Consider the following 17,689-nt stretch of genomic DNA (forward strand, 5'->3'; position numbering starts at 1 on the left):
AAAATTCCTGTGTGCGGCCTCATTCTAGAAAAATTTTCCTCCTGCTTTCCAAATATTCTGGAATCACGTCTAATCGATTGCTAAATTTTTTCCCAAAGCGTTGAAACGATTTACCAGAAAAAATTTTCTCGGAGTCTCGACCGTTCGTTGATTTACTAGCTTTGATTCAACAGTCAATCTGAATTCTGCACGGTTGAGATTTCGATCGGCACTCTCAGGATGAAGGCATTACAGAGCGTTCTCCGCATAGTCTAGCCTCTCAGTGACGGTATATAAAATTGATATTCTCCGAAGAGGCACTTGCTTTGGAATCAAAACCCGCGATGGTATCAGTGCGGGGTAAACGGGATTTCCAAAGTAAATTTTTATATGCGAAAAATCCCTCAGAGGGAGCTTTTAGTGGGATCAGAAGATTCCAGCTCGTGACTCGAAGATAGCCGATTCCGAGGGTCTTGACCATTGTTGTAAAAGGGATAAGTTTTGGGGGATGAGATGGGCAACCACCGCAGAGAAAGGAGTGGGGTGACAATTGCGAAAGCGGGGCAGTTTTCCGGACGGCGGCGCGCGCTGCTCGCTTTTGTCTGCAAGACTCCACGCTCTGATATATAATTCGGGCATACGTGCGAGATGGTCTCAGCCTCCGCGGTCTGAATCATCGCATCACAAGTTTACCGGTCCTCGTCCTCAGCGGACCAAAAACGTATCTCTCCTCTCGCCCAATTCGACCTCTGTACACCAGTTGCTCGGCCTGCACGCAGTTCCCTCTTCGATTCCTCGAGCATCTTCGGGCCGATTCAAGATGCGGAACGCCCTGATACCCGTCCTCGGAGTCCTCGTCCTTTGCCACGTCTTTGAATTCGTCCAACCGTACTACGTACCTTACGGTGAGTCCTGTTCATCGAATAGCTCGACAAACTTTTCCTTAGATTCGTGAACGCTGTATAATTTTTCGACGAAAATTCGCCTGCAACTTTCTCACTGGCGGTAGAACGAATTCGTTCCATTTCAGACGCGCCGACTCTGCATTCCGGTTCTATTTCAACCATTAATATCGGCGATGAAGATGAAAATAGACTCAGCGCCGACGGTGCATTCTCTAATCAAAATTTCCTGCGTTTCTGTATCACGACGCGCAGTTTGCGTGCTCCAATTGTCTCGCCGGAAGAAATTATTGTAAGATGACGACTGTAACTCGAGCTTTTCCATCATCGTTTTATAGAGTTGTTGTAGACGTGGCGAAGAGTGGCTAGGTACTGAGTTATAATCGGTCGAATTTCGTGCCGCGTGAATTCTCACGTATAATACTTTACACATTATTTCGAAGGTTTCATTTTTATTTATTTATTTTTTCCCGATGTCGTGACGAAATATTGTTCGGCAAAGCTGACTTCAAAATCTCTTGTCACCAATATTTACTAGCAACCACACAATCGTCTGTTATTTTCCGCCTGAGCAAGAGAGAAGGATTTTTTTTTCATTCAGCGTCGAACCAAGATAATAGAAATCAGAGCTGGTACAAATATTAGCGTCTAAAATTAACTTTTAATTAATTTCTTTCCCTTGTTTTAATTGCAATACAAACAGGCTGACTTTTCGATATCAATCGAAACTCCTGCTGTTGATATAACGCCGTGACGACGCTTTTAAGCTAAGTGTCCGGCGAAAAGAACTACAGGGGAAGAAGGGAGATGTTTCGAAAAAACTTTCCGGCATCTTAGACTCCCAGCGAATCAAACACGCGCGTCTCTTTATTCGGTGACTGGATATATTTGGATGAAAGTACAACGTGTAATACGAGCTAAGTAAGTTTGTCCCGTGCGCGCAATCTATTAAGATTTATCCGTTCGCCGTAAGTGCGTCGCTGACTGACTCTTGAGCCAACGTAGCTACGTATCGTGTAGGATGGGTAAATTAGTCGATTATTTATAATCTCGACTTGCATTAGCGTGTAACCACAACCTCGCTCTCTCATCCTCTGTAATAATTTAAACCGTCCTGACAACATCGCTCTTCTTGACCCCCGCGAGGACACGATTTGCCGCGTATAAAATGCGCTCCAGTTTCACTATGGACAGTTCTGTGAGGTGTTGAATGGGTGACAGATAGTGTTCGGGAAACGCATTGTTGTTCGGTCTGACCGTGCCGCTACCAACTTTATCTCATTTGTGAAGTCCTGCATCTGGAAACAGAGGCAAAGAACGTCGGAGGCAAATAATCGGGGTTGAACCCAGGGGAAAGTGAAATATCTATAAAATTTCACGCTGGTAGAGAAATTTGACAATCATAATTTGCGGGGAATTTTAACTGTGCTTTGTGATGTAGGTTGTGGGTTTGATATCTACAACCGATATTTTGGGCTGGAACGGAGGTGTGCCAAAGGTGTTGATTCGCTCTTTTGGCCAAATTTGAAATTTCAGGCTCGATAGTACAAAGAACTGAATAGAGTCTGACGCCCACAAAGAATCTTCAATAACATTCTTATAGGATTTATTTTTAGGAGCTTTTCACGAATTCCTTGCGCGTCTTGAGAGAGTGTTTGACGGTACGGTTTTACCGTCACAGTTCGCCTTACTTTTCAAACACAAACAGGTGGCATTCCACGCCCTCAGAGTCGTCACTGTAGAGTTGAAATAAAACGGACTCTCCTAAAATACGGTCGAAATCGATCGGTTGAGATGTATAAGATTTTACGAGAATATTCTTGCAAAACCGCCACTCGATAAAAATTGCGCGAAATATATCTTTCGCAATATTGATATTTGTGAGAAATAACTTATCTGTACTTTGTTAAAGACATGAGATATTGCGAAAATCTAATTGCTCATCAATTCCAAACTGCTTCTCCTCAAACATTTACCCTGAATTTTCAGACTCACCGCCGCAAATCATTTGGGAAGTTCCAACGGAGGATGTGATTGTGAAACGGTTACAGGAGTCGTCGAGTGGCCGATTTATGCTTCGCGTGTGGCCGAGTTCTCCTCCGTCTAGGCCTTCGACTAAACGTTACTTGCCCTATCATCCGGTGGCACGATTCCGAGGAGTCAGCCCTCCGGATACCCGTTCAGGATTTTCGGTACCGCGAAGGCTTCCTTATCAAAACAAACAAAGTATGCATTACACGTTGTTCTTACTGTTGACAGCAGAAATCGATACGCATACGCACAGCACAGGTTACATGAATATTGATTAACGTGTGGGCTTGTGTTCACAATCTGGTAGAGGATAAATTGAACAAAGTTTTCGCAGTGGCCCAATTACAGAGGGGATCATATTTCCGGTGTGATTAAATATTATTGCGTCATTTTTTGTGAAATTAAATTAGCACGTAAAAAATTACTCTCCGCGTTACAAACATTGTACTCATTTGTTACAACGGTTATATCCATGTATCGTATCATATTTTCCGAGGTACAGAAATAACAATGCGATATGTAATATGGAACAAAGTCATGCAGCGGTAAGGTTATTACACGTGACCGTAGGTATCATACAACGTCAGCTGCCTAATTTTCAGACTCTAGTTTCGTAGCCAATTAATAAAATGATTAATCGTCGCGAGGGTTATCCTCGATGCCGCATATTCGGTAACAGTACTTAATGAGGGACGAAAATGGCATCGAAAGAGGGAACCGACAATAAAGCTTAGACGGGGAAGAAGAATTATAATGGTCGGCTGATCCAACCTTCGAGCCTCCATGCGAGATTGAATATGTCATTGTTGTTCGCTCGTAATTATTCACGCGTAAAAGCGATCCCGCGTGGGTGGAAACTAGCAATAAACGTATACGTGTAAAAGAAATTTGTCACCTTCGTTACCGCGTGCTAATTTTTAACCGTAAGAAACTTGATGGGGATTTTGTTTCCCAAAAAAGAGTCACAAATAAAACCCACGTATGAGAAACAAATGTGCAGTATTTAATAGACGTGTTTCGTTAAAATTCCAGGTATTTCCAGGCCTCCTATGACCGCTGCTGAGCTTTTATCCCTCCTGACGAAGGAGCGTTTCCTTGTGCCCAGGAACCGCGCTCTACGCTTTGGCATGTCACGATAAGCTTACCGATATCGTACCGCAAGCGATATTATTATTACGACACCTATATTTCCTCTGTATATATCCGGAATAAAAAAATTATTTATTTGAAGGCAGCTCTGTAGATTTCATTTTCATTGTTTTGCAATAAATATGCTGCGCAGGAAAAACGACCCTCTACCTCAAGAATACCGTTAAGAAATTTGAACATTCCGAAGTATTTTAACTAGATCTAAGGGGCGAATGATTCGAGCTGACTTAACAGCATTGAAAAATGATGATACCTGAATATTGTAAATTACCATAATATACAAATACAAGTATAATAATTGGTATTCGAGAGAAATTATTCGATGAGATCTCTCCCAACTCGCGAGCTGAAAACTGTCGGCCATAATATTAAAGAAGACGAACCTTTTTTCCATGGGTGAAAAGTTGAATATTTCAGAAACTCATTCTCGTCGACACCTGCTAGTGACTTTGTTCAGCGGTGTTTTAAGAGCGCAACTTGAACGGCAGGGGAGCTGCAGCTTTTAGTCGAGGGGTGCGACATTGGTAATTCGAAATTCAAGCAAGGGTTGAAAAGTGGCAGCGCATGTGCTGCAAGGTGAAGCCGTAAAGAGGCGAGTCAGGTTATCAGTCGGAAAGTTTTGCGGCGCCAGCGTCGGCTATCGACCTTGCGTCTCGGAGGGATGCTGCGCCCCTAATGGCCGCCGAATCTTGGCTGCACGTTGAAATGCTCTCGTGATTTTGTATCCTCGGTGCCAACGATGAAAGAACGTCTGCTTCTTGCGCTGCTCTTTTCCCTGAGCGTAACAAGCGGTGAGTAAGACACGTAAGAAGAATCTGAGAGAATTTTCTCGGAATATATTACTTAACGCGATCTTGGTTAACGTTACCAATTGCAATTGGATTTTGTTTTGATCAGTAAACCTATTCGAAACTTTTCGATCGATTGTTAAATCGTCTGTTTTGACGTTGATAGACAACTGGTTTTATCAAGTATGATGCTCTGCATGGTTGGGTTGAATCATTTCAATTTTTGTTCTCAATTTCAACTGTCATTTTATCCACGTGAGTTTCTTCCATTTATCATACTGATCTCAGTTAAACGAATTATCAATTTTTCTTCTTAGGAAAATCCGTGGTGAAGACTTTCGAAGCTAATCCTGATACCAAACGGCTCTACGATGACTTGTTGTCTAATTACAACCGACTCATTCGGCCAGTTATTAATAACACTGAAACTCTCACCGTGTGGCTGGGATTGAAGTTGTCACAGCTTATAGAAATGGTGAGTTTTTTTTGTCTTTTGTTCATTTGATGCTCTAGCCGGAATTACGGTCATTAGTAGTCGTGACATCGCAGTGATATTTTTACTACTTTTTTTTTTTTGCAGAATCTGAAGAACCAAGTGATGACTACCAACGTATGGGTCGAACAGGTGAGCGGGAAAATGTTTTGGAATAAGACTGGATAAGAGAGAGTTCCAGCGACGTTGCAATCGTCCTACAATTCTTGTACTGATCAGATATGAAAGTCTTTGCAATAATAGTTCGAGTTTGAATACTCAATCGAAGAATTACTCTTCGCTACGATGTTCCACTGATCTAGTAACCCATTTTTATCATGATACTGTTTCACTGTCGTGTAGAAATGGTTCGACTACAAGCTGCGGTGGGATCCGGACGAATACGGTGGAGTAGAAATGCTTTACGTACCTTCAGAAAATATCTGGCTACCTGACATCGTTCTTTACAACAAGTAAGTCCTTACGAACTGTATAATCTTGCCTTTCCTCCATTTATCTCACTTTCAATTAAACGCTATTGAAATTCGATAGCGATTAACCCTGGTGGTGAAATGAATTATCGAACAGTAAAGACTGCACTATAGATTCCGTCGGTGTTAACTTGACATACGTGATGATTATGCTTCTGGAGAAATTTCTAAAGCTCTGCATTCTGAATTCAGTGCAGACGGAAATTATGAAGTGACGTTGATGACAAAGGCGACCCTGAAGTACACCGGTGAAGTATTTTGGAAGCCACCAGCCATATATAAGTCTTCCTGCGAGATAAACGTTGAGTATTTTCCCTTTGACGAACAGTCATGCATCATGAAATTCGGTTCATGGACCTACAACGGTGTGCAGGTGAGAGAATGATTGATCGATCAAAGGCGTCTACGGTTTCATTCCACGTTTCATCCACGAAAAAGTAACATCCCATTGTTGTATTTTTGTTTCTTTCAGGTGGATTTGAAGCACATGGAACAAATTTCTGGCAGCAACTTGGTGCACGTTGGTATCGACCTATCCGAGTTTTACCTTTCGGTTGAATGGGACATTCTCGAGGTACCGGCAGCTCGCAACGAAGAGTATTACCCTTGTTGTACCGAGCCCTACTCTGGTGGGTATTCTATTCCATCCGTATTTCCTTGCGAGAGTGACCTACAGGTCGGTAATACCGGCCGTAGTGAAGTCTGGTCTCTTTTGACGATGTCCGAAACCCATGGAAGAAGTCAAAATGAGTCCTCAAGCTCCACGTGCAGAGTATTGCTGTACTATAAAAGCAATTGCAGAAAATTAAAGCGGGCGTACCGACCGAAACGGATCACAAGTCTGCAGATCACATGCGAAACTTAACCCACGAGTCTCTTTTGCATCCAAGAATGGTCAACATACCTTCCTCTTTAGTTATCCAAAACGATAAAAGAAGGGAACTGTAAGGTCGTGATTATACAGGATTTTGATTCTGAACGTATTGTAATTCAAGTATGTTTCGAAAATTTGTTCATGCAAATTAAAAGAACGCGTACCTTTTCATTCATTCGATCATTCGATCCCGGACTAGATCTTTAGTAAACTGTTTCTGACTTCGGCTGGTTTAACTGTGCGTTGAATGTTTGAGTTGCCGATGATCAAGCTACTATTTGTTCGGAGGCTCGACCGCTGGCTATTTGATCAATGTATCTCAAGTGAATACAGCGATTGATTTGCCAAAGCTCTGAGACCTCAGGGCCAAGTGACCCGACCGTCCGGCGATGAGGTCTGGCCTACGGTAAATCGTCCGAGTCTATTTAACTTCGATCAATCTCTCTTGGCCAACAATAAGCTGGCAGATAAAATGCAACGCTGGTCTTTGCCTCCCTGATTTCTGATAACAATAATGTCATTATGGGCTAACTAATGTCATCACATTAGCCGCTTATAAGCGTGAGTAATGTATCCTGCGTCGTCCCCGCAGTGCTGAAACGATTTCGGGGGCAGTTTAGTGGGTCGTTATCGTTATTGTGCTATATTAGAATTTATTCCAACGAAGTGGTGAAAATATGATGGTGAGAATTGGAAACAGAGCTTTCGGAGTGGAAATACAGTATCTGCATGTGGAACTGAGGTTCGTCGGCTTGTTTGGAATGTTTGTGCGAAAATGGTTCGGCCCTCGATTACGGGCAACGATCGATTTGTTAACTGCTTGTGTTTCAGATATCACCTTCAACATCACCATGAGGAGGAAAACCCTTTTCTATACTGTAAATCTGATAATTCCGTGCGTGGGGATCACGTTCCTGACCGTTCTCGTATTCTACCTGCCAAGTGACTCCGGGGAAAAGGCACGTGTGGCCAATAACAGTTTGAAAGAAAGCGATCCTTGTACTCCGTGAACGTGTTAAATTTGAAAAGACTTTCGTATGCACAGGTCGCCCTCTGCGCCTCGATCCTTCTATCACTGACGGTGTTCTTTCTACTTCTCGCCGAAATCATACCACCGACATCACTGGCCGTACCCTTGCTCGGGAAGTACTTGCTCTTCACCATGATACTCGTCACATTGTCAATCTGGGTCACCGTCTGCGTCCTCAACGTTCACTTTAGGTAAGTTCACGACGTGATTGGAAATAATTATTTTTACACCGCGTCAACTTGTCCTCACTCGACTTTGCTCGTGAAAGGGGATGCGCGTGTAAAAGATTATTGAATAACATAAAATTAAACTGGATATGAATGGAAATCGAAGTCTTTGAAGAATTTAAAATAGAAAATGACCACGTGGATTTATACACGTACCGTTGAAACTTCGTACAGTTGCCGCAACGAGAAAGGTCTAGACATCGACCACGGTGAAGGATGATGAATGAAGAGGTAACGGAGAGCCGTTCGGAGTATAACCGAATCGGAGAATGAACGTCTGGCTGGAGCTTTCACGTTATAGTGCTTTCACAATGGATTTTAAGACTTTTTATCGCGAGACGGGCGCCCTTTGTAGTGTTTGACTTATGGTCCGCTTAACTGTTATTGCTTCTAAATATTATCCATGAAAATGATTTAACTGCGCGATATACGTACCAACGGAAAAAAAAAATGGAAGAGTCAAAGATATTGAAAAATTTTCAAACTATTTCCAAGTGTAATTCGTCACGATTCGTGAGCAGCTTATGATTTCCTCTGAGTCATGGGTGGGTTGCAATTTTATATTCGTGGGTCTTCGGATCCCCTGCTTATACAGCTACTAACCGAACCCGAACGAAATATTGCGAAAGAATATTTTCTGGGCGTGCGGATAAGAGGATAAGCCTAAAAATGCTGATACGGTGCGATATAGGCAGGGCATTTTGGTGTTATACCCATCGATAGTCCTGTAAATCACAACTGTACGAGATGAAAAGGGGTTGCTTGCAGATGACGTAGGTTCCCGTTAGAACCGAGGGTGGTTAACCAGCCTTTCCCGGTGTCCGGGTATAAGTGCCGCTGCCCAACGGAGGGGTGTTATAGTTGTTAGGATAACGGCACTGGGGGCGGAACGGGGTTAGCCACCCTTTTGTTAATCACGGGCAACGTTGGCCGGTCAGCCCTGTTTCAGCATTCCGTGAGATTTCACCGATGTGTCTCGGGGTCGAAAGCATAATTATTTTTCACACCCATCAAACGCAACTAACCACCTCAAGGTTATAACGTAAAGTTCACCCCTTCATCGAATGTCAGAGACATCAAAATGTACGGAGCTACAGAATTGTCCGAGGCATGTCGGACGAATTTCCAGGTACAGTGCATCGTTTTCTGGTCTGAACGGTACGTTTCACTCGCAGTCAAGGCTTTACATCAAAGACGGTACGATATCTGTCTCCAGCACGGTTATAGTTGAAATTGAATCGCTGTACACGTACATCGTACCACATACATCACGCACGCTTACGCGATGCATATACGTTAGGTTGGCATGCGGGAGTACCGAGGCGGTTTATCGCTGCGGATGTGAACCTCATTGGCACGACGTTAACTCCGTTTCACCATCAGGTCCATTTTGGGTGAGCCACAAAGGCTCGCCACGGAGGCATCTCAGCTGCTCGTAAATTTTCATCACAGTAAAGTACCGCGCGGCCGAGGCACCTCGAAAACCGTAACGAAGTATAACCCTATCTTTTGGTACCGAAGTTTACGAACCGGAAGCATCGCACTAACACTGTTTCTCGCTTGAATGTAAGATACAGATGGGGTGGGTGAGCGTGTACCTACATACTGATATGTATATCGCAGATAGAGTTGTCGGGACTTGAAAATTGGCGGTATCATGACGAGGGTTGTTACCGACACGCAACAAAGCGGTGAATTAGAAATCAACTAGCAGCTTTGGCGACCATCCTATCCACTCCAGGGGAGAAAACTCGTTCGGTCACAGTTAGTGCCTGTAACAAAGTTGTAAAATTTACAGCAGCGAGTACGCTGACAGTAATTCGAGCCCAGCTCGTGAAAGCATCGCGTATCAGCTCGTAGGTCCGTGACTTCGGATCGAGTCACGAAACGGTCGAGACCTTTACGCCCCTTCGTCCGCGGTTCGTAAATCACGGCACCGCAAAGTGCAGCGTAAGATTGGGCGTGGAATCGCGGAATCTATAAGATTCCGGGGAGCAAGATCAGCTCTCCCCTCAGCCACGTAATTGTAAAGAGTCCGTGACGTTGCAGGCGAATCTCCGAATCGGCATAGCTGAGAAACCAGCTGGGATCCCGGTTGTTCTTACGAGTCCCATGGGGTCACTCAGCACACGTTATACTGCCTGTAATTTATTATCCGATGGGTAGTGCGCCGCTCGAGGGGGACGCGATGAAGTAGATTCCGAAGCTTAAGACGCTCCACTAACGATTCAACCGCACTGGGACCGGATTTCGGCTTTGAATCAACCGGCAAATTCGAGAATATACGAGAGCGCACTTTTCCTTTGACTATACAGGATGTTTCCTGTAGAGGAAAATTTCACACCGTTAAAGTGACTTTTTGTCATTGCTGGTCTCGATGTAAACTCATCCAAGTATACCTCGTCGCTTGCCTTACTGCTTTCCCCGCCTGGCGCTTGCTCCCCACTGTTTCGATCGTGCAACGGAGAGGTTCAGCTGTCCTCTCTCTTTTTAATAACGGCGGTTTATCTCTATAAGTCTATGCTTTAACCGCGTTACGTACCGATAACTAGGCAGGTCCATTTTAACGGTATTTGCGCCCTTCAGTGGTAGGCAATGCAACGTACTGCTGCGTTTACTCGGAAGTATCCCGTATACATAGACACGCGATGTAGCGAGTTTCGCGACCTGATTTTTTTCCAGCAATTATATTCCAGAGTTATAAAAAATTCGAACGTTTCAACCTGCTAGGGGATTATATGCGAATATAATTTTTACGGGTATTGTTTCGAATTGAATTTTAATATCCCCTCGAGATAAAAATAGGAGTATGTATTATGTATTAACTCATACAGGTGCAATTTTGCGTAAATTGCTTCGATCCGTGCGCGGAGGAAATTCGACGTTATAATAGGGGGTGATTCTGGGGGTTGATCTGTTCCGCCAGATTAGCCAACGCCGCATAGCTATATTCGGTGTTGAATATCGCCCCGAATCAGATGACGGGATATTGAGGTAACGTGTGACGGAAATAAGATGGCGGAGACCGGAAAGTGGTCCCGTGTGACACGCCAGGATTGCGAATCCCGGAATTCTACGAAAGCTGCTCTTCCCGGAGGGGAAGGAAGGGAACTGAGGAGACGAGGGAGGCGATTCTTTATGGAGTTGTAAATTCGCGGACGGTTAGTTTCGAGCTTGACCTGGCGCCAGTTTTCGCCCACAAGGGCCAAACGCGTCGAGTTACAGAGTTTTGCCGCATTGACCCAGAAGATATTTCTCGGTTCAGACTCCGGGTCAATGAGGTCGACCGTTTCTTACTCGCGACACACCTCCCTTTTCCCCACCGATGTGGAGCCGAAATCACCTGATACCGCGATTCGCGGTAGGAAATAAAGAAAGTTTTTCCGCCGTTCACCGTTCCCATCGCGTATTATAGGTACCTGTGAACCTAAAGATATATATATATATATATATATATATATATATATATATATATATATATATATATATACATATAATATATGAATCACATCTGTGTAATCTCTTTATATTCAAACGGGAAGAAAATTCCTGTTAAAAAAAAAAAAATAAGAGAGACAGAGATAGGAGAATTATTTTCGATGCAGAAAAAGTTGAGCTTGAGTTTTGCAAACTAAATACAATATAATGGATCTATGGTTCTGCAAGGTAACGTCCCGTTTGCACAGAATTTTTCAGCATAGTCGAACTAGTTTCATAAATAAAAAAAAACTTTTCTCCCATTCAGTGTCGTTCAACTATATCCTTGATCCGGGTTAAGCTTATCAATCGTAGATACGAGGCTCGCCTTTGTGAGGCGAATAATATTCAAAGTTTGCTGGATATTATGAACCGACGGATATTATATAACCACGGGTATTGCTGATATTTGTTCTCTCTCTCTCTCACACACTCTGGTTATTTTGCGGGCAGGGATAACCGGATATTTCTCTGATGCGCAGGTCACCGTCGACCCACAACATGTCGCCCTGGGTTCAGCGAGTTTTTCTCAACTGGATGCCCCGCGTCCTCATGATGCGTCGGACCCCCTATTCCACCCCGGAGTACGACGACACCTACATCGACAACGGATACACCAACGAAATTGACTGCAGGTGGGTCTGAGAAAAAGAGGAAAACAAAAAAAAAGGAAACAGAAAGTTGAAAACCTCGCGATACCCTCGACCCTCAGGATCTCGGTGATAATCCGTTAATTTTTCGGATAACGGTCTACAGCTTTGTGAAAAATCTTTGAGGCGGGAAGTCTAGCACGCTCAAGCCGGAATTAAGTGCAGGAAATTAATCAAGGCGGAAAGAGGAGCGCTTATCGTTTAAATCACTCTCGCATCGTGCATCTTGACACTCGGTTTTCCATCCCATCTTCTCAATCTTGGAAAGGGTTTCATCGGATATCTCGAGTCCTGGTCGCTTGGGTAGTCCGCAGTTTGAACTGATTTATTTGGGTTTTGCCACGCAGTCTTACTATTCTACTCTTGCGTCAACTGTATCAATCCTCATAGATCAAGTATAAGACGTTTCGGTCGGTATTTTCAAAAACATAGATGACAGAAAGTTTTTCGTGCTGAAACGATTACGCGGCTCGGAGGGCAATCCCTGTCCCTCGTGGTGCAAAACCAGCTGGAATCATTCGTAGAAAAAGAGGGAGAGCGGTTGATTGGCCCAATAGATTTTCTTCATTCGCCGTTTTTCCACCTAACGCGGGAGGCTCCCGATCGCTCTTCAAGTCCGAAAAGTGAGTCCCAAGAGTTACTTTCCTAGATAATAGTTCCCCGGTGATCCGTTGGCCACACCGTCTTCTTCCTTCGGTTGAGTTTACCGGAGGCATCGATTTCCAACGCTCCGCTGAACGGCGGGGAAAAGAATTTACTCGTTTCCTCACGACTGGCGACGCCATCCTTGACCTAATTAATTAGGGGTATAATACAGTTGCGGGGATTTTACAAATGTATCGGGTACTGTTCGGGGCGGATAGTTTTGATAAGAAATTCCCCTTTCCCAACCACCAACACCGTTACCAGACAGGTAGTTTAATAAATTTGAAAGATGATGTTTGCAAGGATATTTTGATGTATTTTTATGGCTTTATAAAGGGGAAGTTATTTTCTATCGTTTTGTATTTCTGATAGATTGCGTAGGTGATGTCGCCTTGACGACCTTCTCGATACTGTTTCTTTCTTTGAAACCATCGCATTTTTTTACAGAGGACTCGTGCGGGGGCGGTAAAGCCTGTGATTGGTGGAAATTGGTTAACCCCTCCTTGCAGGGGGTGACTGAGAATTATTTTATCATTACAATCACGTTCCCACGAGTCCTGCATCGCCAGTCGAACTCTCGAAGGACCTCAAGAGTCGATCTGGCTAATGTCTAGAATGACAAACGGCAAACCCAAGAGGCTAGTCGCGGCGTAAAACTTACGTTAGCCTAGCTCTGTACAAATTCAGAAATAGCTTATGATTAATATTATGTTAGAAAAGCACAATTAGACACGTGAAAAACTAAATTGGGATAAAATATAAAGAAACGTGGCTTGGTACGGGAGAGTTACCAGAGATATCGAAGCTTCTAGTTTTCATGCATTCGTGTGAATCGATCTGTACTCTTTTGATATGAGATGAAAATAATACGAAAAATATGGGAACCCATTTTTATCTCCTTTCTAAAAAATCGACACAAAAAGTAGTTTTGAACGGATTCAAACTATTAGTGGACACGTTGTAAAATATGATTGATAGTATTTTTACCCAGTACTGTATTTTGACTGATAAGAAAAATTTGTACGGCTACCTATAAATTTTTTCATTTTTTTCACCCTCACCTGCGATAGGATTTTCTTCGACCTCACCGGGTTCAAGCGTCAGTCCATCCGTCAACTCAGTTTGAGTTATGTGGGCACGGCTATCTGTTTTGGGGTAGGTGAAGAAGCTGAAGGTGTTAAATGAACCGGGAAAAAAGAAGCTGGCTGGCTCAGCCCTGAGATCAATGTTCGGTGGGTGAAAAACCGTAACATCAGTTTGATCCCGGGGAAGATCGGGCGGCGAGTAAAGTTTTCGCCAGCTGTAGAGAAAGAGGAGGCAGGGAAGGCCCGGTTTGTTGGTCTTCACCAAACACGATTTATCATCCGAAGTAATGCTGGCAAATTGGCCGCCGGTGCAGCCTCGGCATCGGTTTCCCGGGTGCAGCGGCTACCCGGCTACCACCTATACACCCGCAAAACTTTGTATCATTTTCCAACTTCCGTGTATTGTTTGCTTACAGCTTCCGCGATAGCATCAGCGACTACCCGTCGGAGCTGAAGGGTAGTCCCGAGGGTTTCGAGAGCGTGGCCGCAGCCTACAAGAACGCCCTCGACGAGGAGGGTCGACACGTTCCTCACGCTTCCGGTAAGAGGGGCGGTTTTCATCTCACCTGAGCCTCTAATTTCGCAGCGCAAGTTATCGCGTTGTGCCAATTTTTTTCCAGCTCCAGCTTGCACTCGTTCCTCGCAATTGTTTATCACCCTAAGCTCTTGACGTACATTCATAATGCACGAACATACATGGTGTATAGGGTATCTATACACTCGGTGAAAAGGTAGGCAAATACCGAGTAGCGTAATCGTATTTTCTACGGGGGGTCGGAATAACATTGACTTTAATTCGCACAATGAGGCGGTGTCTGTGTACTTGCAGCGGGCAAAACAATGAATGCGAATTGAATTAGCACCGCGTGTACGAGCCGCCCGCTTTCAATCCGCCCCCTGATTTCCTGGTCCTTTAATTCACCCCCATTTCCGCCTCCTCGTCGACACGGCCCTGTCACTCGGGGCTGAGCTACGCGCGACTCGTCGTAAAAAACCATCCCTCTATTCGTTCGCGCCGTTTCATGCGCCGATCATCGTGATTGAAAAACTGAATTTCATCGCGGCTTTGGGTGCATACGCGGTTTATGTATCAACTGCAGCAGCAGTACCGCGTTCGTTTATCCGCTCGACTGTGGTTGTCGACCACTTCAATTGACGGTGCAGCTAATGCGAACCGTCAAATTTTCACGGACCGTTAAAACTATTCTCGCGGGTCAAACGATCGTGAGTCATACGTTTCATCGAGAGCAAATTTAGTACGATTGAGCAATGAAAAATGGATTGGGTAAGAGTTACGTCTGATGCTGTTTTAACAGACATTACGATTGTTAGTATTATATTTTATTCTGCCGCGATATTGGTAAAGGATGAAAACTGACGGTCGGATTAGGAGACTGGCTCGCAACGCAACTTTGGTTCGAATTTATTGAGACGTGATTCGAAAATGCGTAACGGTACTGCGAAAGAGTCCGTCAAGTTTTTTTCCCAAGGAACCTTCAAGCGGAATTAAAATGGAAAATACCGTAGCCGCGTAGCATATTTGAGGTGCCTTTTTCACGTCCAAGTTTCACGAAGGGAGGGATAGAGGGAGATGGTTTTAAAACAGCGCAGGTATGTAAGCGATTGTCTCCAGATCTCTCGGGGACGATATTTTTCTGACGTATATTAGCGAAGCGTCGACGTCGTCGCCCCTTGAACGAGGGTCGAAGGCGTACCGGCGGAAAAAGAAGAATAAGAAGAAGTAGAAGCAAAGGCAGCGGGAAGAAAAAAGTGTCGGGATAAAAGAAAGAAACTCTCAGGCGTTAAAACCTCCCTCTTAAAAATCCACCCGCGCCGCGCTCGTATCCCGTGGGTGTTGAACCTGGTCACCTCGACATCGGTCGTAAAAGATCTCGAGTAGTGACGTATATGATAGTCCTGCGACAAAGTGGATGATAGGAAACGGACGGGGGTCACTATCCCGACACCGTTAGGCCAGACTCGAGGTAGGAGCCGAACCCTATTTCCGGCAAACCCTCCGTATCTGGGTACCAAGATCCTGTTTATTCGAACATCTGCATAGGTCGGTTTACGTCAATTTTATACCGTGATAAAAAACACTCAACGGTATTCCGATAGTCGAAATAACCGCGGATAAAGTCTCATCCTCACAAACGTGGTATACGTACGGACCTGGAAAGATACCGGAATTCGAATAGCTCTGCGATGTGTTTTGAATAAATAACCGCACGAGCTGCATTAGCACGGAAATGAAATATATGGAGGCCGGGATAAGACTGTGTAGCTAATAAAGATACCGCCGGTTAAAGGGAACGTTATTTCAATATTTTATCAGCCCCCGCTGCTCCTTTCATGTTCGGAGGGAGGCCTAATATAGCCTCTGCGATGGTGGTGTGTTCCTGGAGGGAGACGGGAAAAGGGGTTGAGGGTGCGAAACCTCTCGAAATCGGCGGGGGCCTCGATCTAATGAATGGAAGAAAAAGTTGCCCGCCCTTGTCTTAGCACCCCCTGGAGTGAAGAGGACCAGGAGTGCGAGTCGAGGGTTCGGATGAGTGCCAATACTTGTTCGACAAATTTAAATAGCCCCGAAAAAGCCAATCGGATAGAATCGAGGCGTGCGATCCCAGGAGAGAGCTCAAACGTTCGAGCCGGAAATTCCGTCGAGGAGTCGAAGATTCAGCGTCGGGTCAGATGATCTTCGAGTGATTTCCGCATGGCGGATTTTACCAAGGCTTTCAATTTCTTCGAATCATCGATCAGGCGTCGTGTGTTTTTATTTCCAGTAACCGACAGCGAGAACACGATGCCGCGGCACTTATCTCCCGACGTCATATCCGCCCTCCAGGGAGTCCGATTCATCGCGCAGCACATAAAGGACGCTGACAAGGACAACGAGGTGAGCACGCAATTCGAAGGTATTTCGCGTTCGCGCCCGACTGACAAAAAACTGAATTCTACCGTGTGGTCAAATGGGGATGAAAAAAATTCCCGTTCAAACTTTGGGGTGTTGGCCAATGCTGAGGAGGGGGTCGACATTAATTATTAAAATGTTCAACGACGCGTTCGCAGGGTCGTTCAAGTTTTCGGCTTCTAACCCTCATTATAAATTGCCTGTCAGTTACATTCGGAACTTTTCTCTTGCGCTGTTTACTCGCCAGGTTATTAAATCGTGTTAAACCTAATAGCTAGGCTATCACTTTAGCCAACATCTCATTTCCTCCGTACGTAACGTCGTTTATGTACTGACTGTTGAGTCCCGTGTAACACGCAGTTCCCCGCTTTCAGGATCGATTACCGATTCAACGAAACTGATCGCGATTTTGCAAAACAAATTGTAGGTACCCTCTTTTTTCCCTTTCGTTGAAAAAACTGCCCAATTTTCAGTAAAGACACTGATAATAAATTAAGAATATTTGAATTACTTTTTGCAACCGTTTGAATTCGAAAACGAAACCCTGATAAGTTTCATATTTATAGTGTCACGGAATGAAAATTTATGATTTTAGGTGATCGAGGACTGGAAGTTTGTTGCTATGGTTTTGGACAGATTCTTCCTCTGGGTTTTTACTCTGGCCTGTATCGGCGGGACCATGGGTATAATTTTCCAGGCGCCCAGCCTCTACGATACGCGGAAACCAGTCGACCAATTACTTTCCGGGATTCCACTGCGTAAAGGGAATTTCGTACTTCCGCCCGAAGTCTTCTTGCCTGACGAATAATTAATTTTACCCGTAATGTAATCAACGAATATCACTGTATTCTTAAGAACTGCAACGAAATCGATGCCAATAAAAAAAAATTAAGAAAAAAACTAATTTCTCGGATTCTTTTCCTTCTCACTCAAACTCCAAACGCGTTTATGATATTATACTAAACGAATTTCGGTGTA

At 44.3% G+C, this 17,689-nt stretch overlaps 2 protein-coding genes across 3 annotated transcripts; both read left to right on the forward strand.

Annotated features, from left to right (window-relative positions):
- Positions 1-626: 626 nt before the first annotated feature.
- LOC124307920 (uncharacterized) lies at positions 627-4,146 on the forward strand. Its single transcript, XM_046770105.1, has 3 exons — positions 627-884; positions 2,871-3,107; positions 3,945-4,146. Exons 1-3 carry the CDS (start codon positions 800-802, stop codon positions 4,049-4,051), a joined length of 429 nt encoding a protein of 142 aa, XP_046626061.1. The 5' UTR covers positions 627-799; the 3' UTR covers positions 4,052-4,146.
- A 548-nt stretch (positions 4,147-4,694) lies between these two features.
- Positions 4,695-17,599, forward strand: LOC124307917 (acetylcholine receptor subunit beta-like 2). Of its 2 annotated transcripts, XM_046770101.1 has the most exons (12): positions 4,695-4,852; positions 5,167-5,324; positions 5,430-5,474; positions 5,685-5,794; positions 6,005-6,185; positions 6,285-6,441; positions 7,518-7,645; positions 7,732-7,907; positions 11,903-12,055; positions 14,217-14,341; positions 16,584-16,696; positions 17,307-17,599. In XM_046770101.1, exons 1-12 carry the CDS (start codon positions 4,801-4,803, stop codon positions 17,517-17,519), a joined length of 1,611 nt encoding a protein of 536 aa, XP_046626057.1. In that variant the 5' UTR covers positions 4,695-4,800; the 3' UTR covers positions 17,520-17,599. The 2 variants fall into 2 exon arrangements, with proteins under 2 accessions (XP_046626057.1, XP_046626058.1); XM_046770102.1 differs by lacking the exon at positions 14,217-14,341 and having other exon boundaries at positions 17,307-17,443.
- The last annotated feature ends 90 nt before the right edge of the window (positions 17,600-17,689 follow it).

The sequence above is a fragment of the Neodiprion virginianus genome, chromosome 6, assembly GCF_021901495.1.
Source record: "Neodiprion virginianus isolate iyNeoVirg1 chromosome 6, iyNeoVirg1.1, whole genome shotgun sequence".
Lineage (NCBI taxonomy): Eukaryota > Metazoa > Arthropoda > Insecta > Hymenoptera > Diprionidae > Neodiprion > Neodiprion virginianus.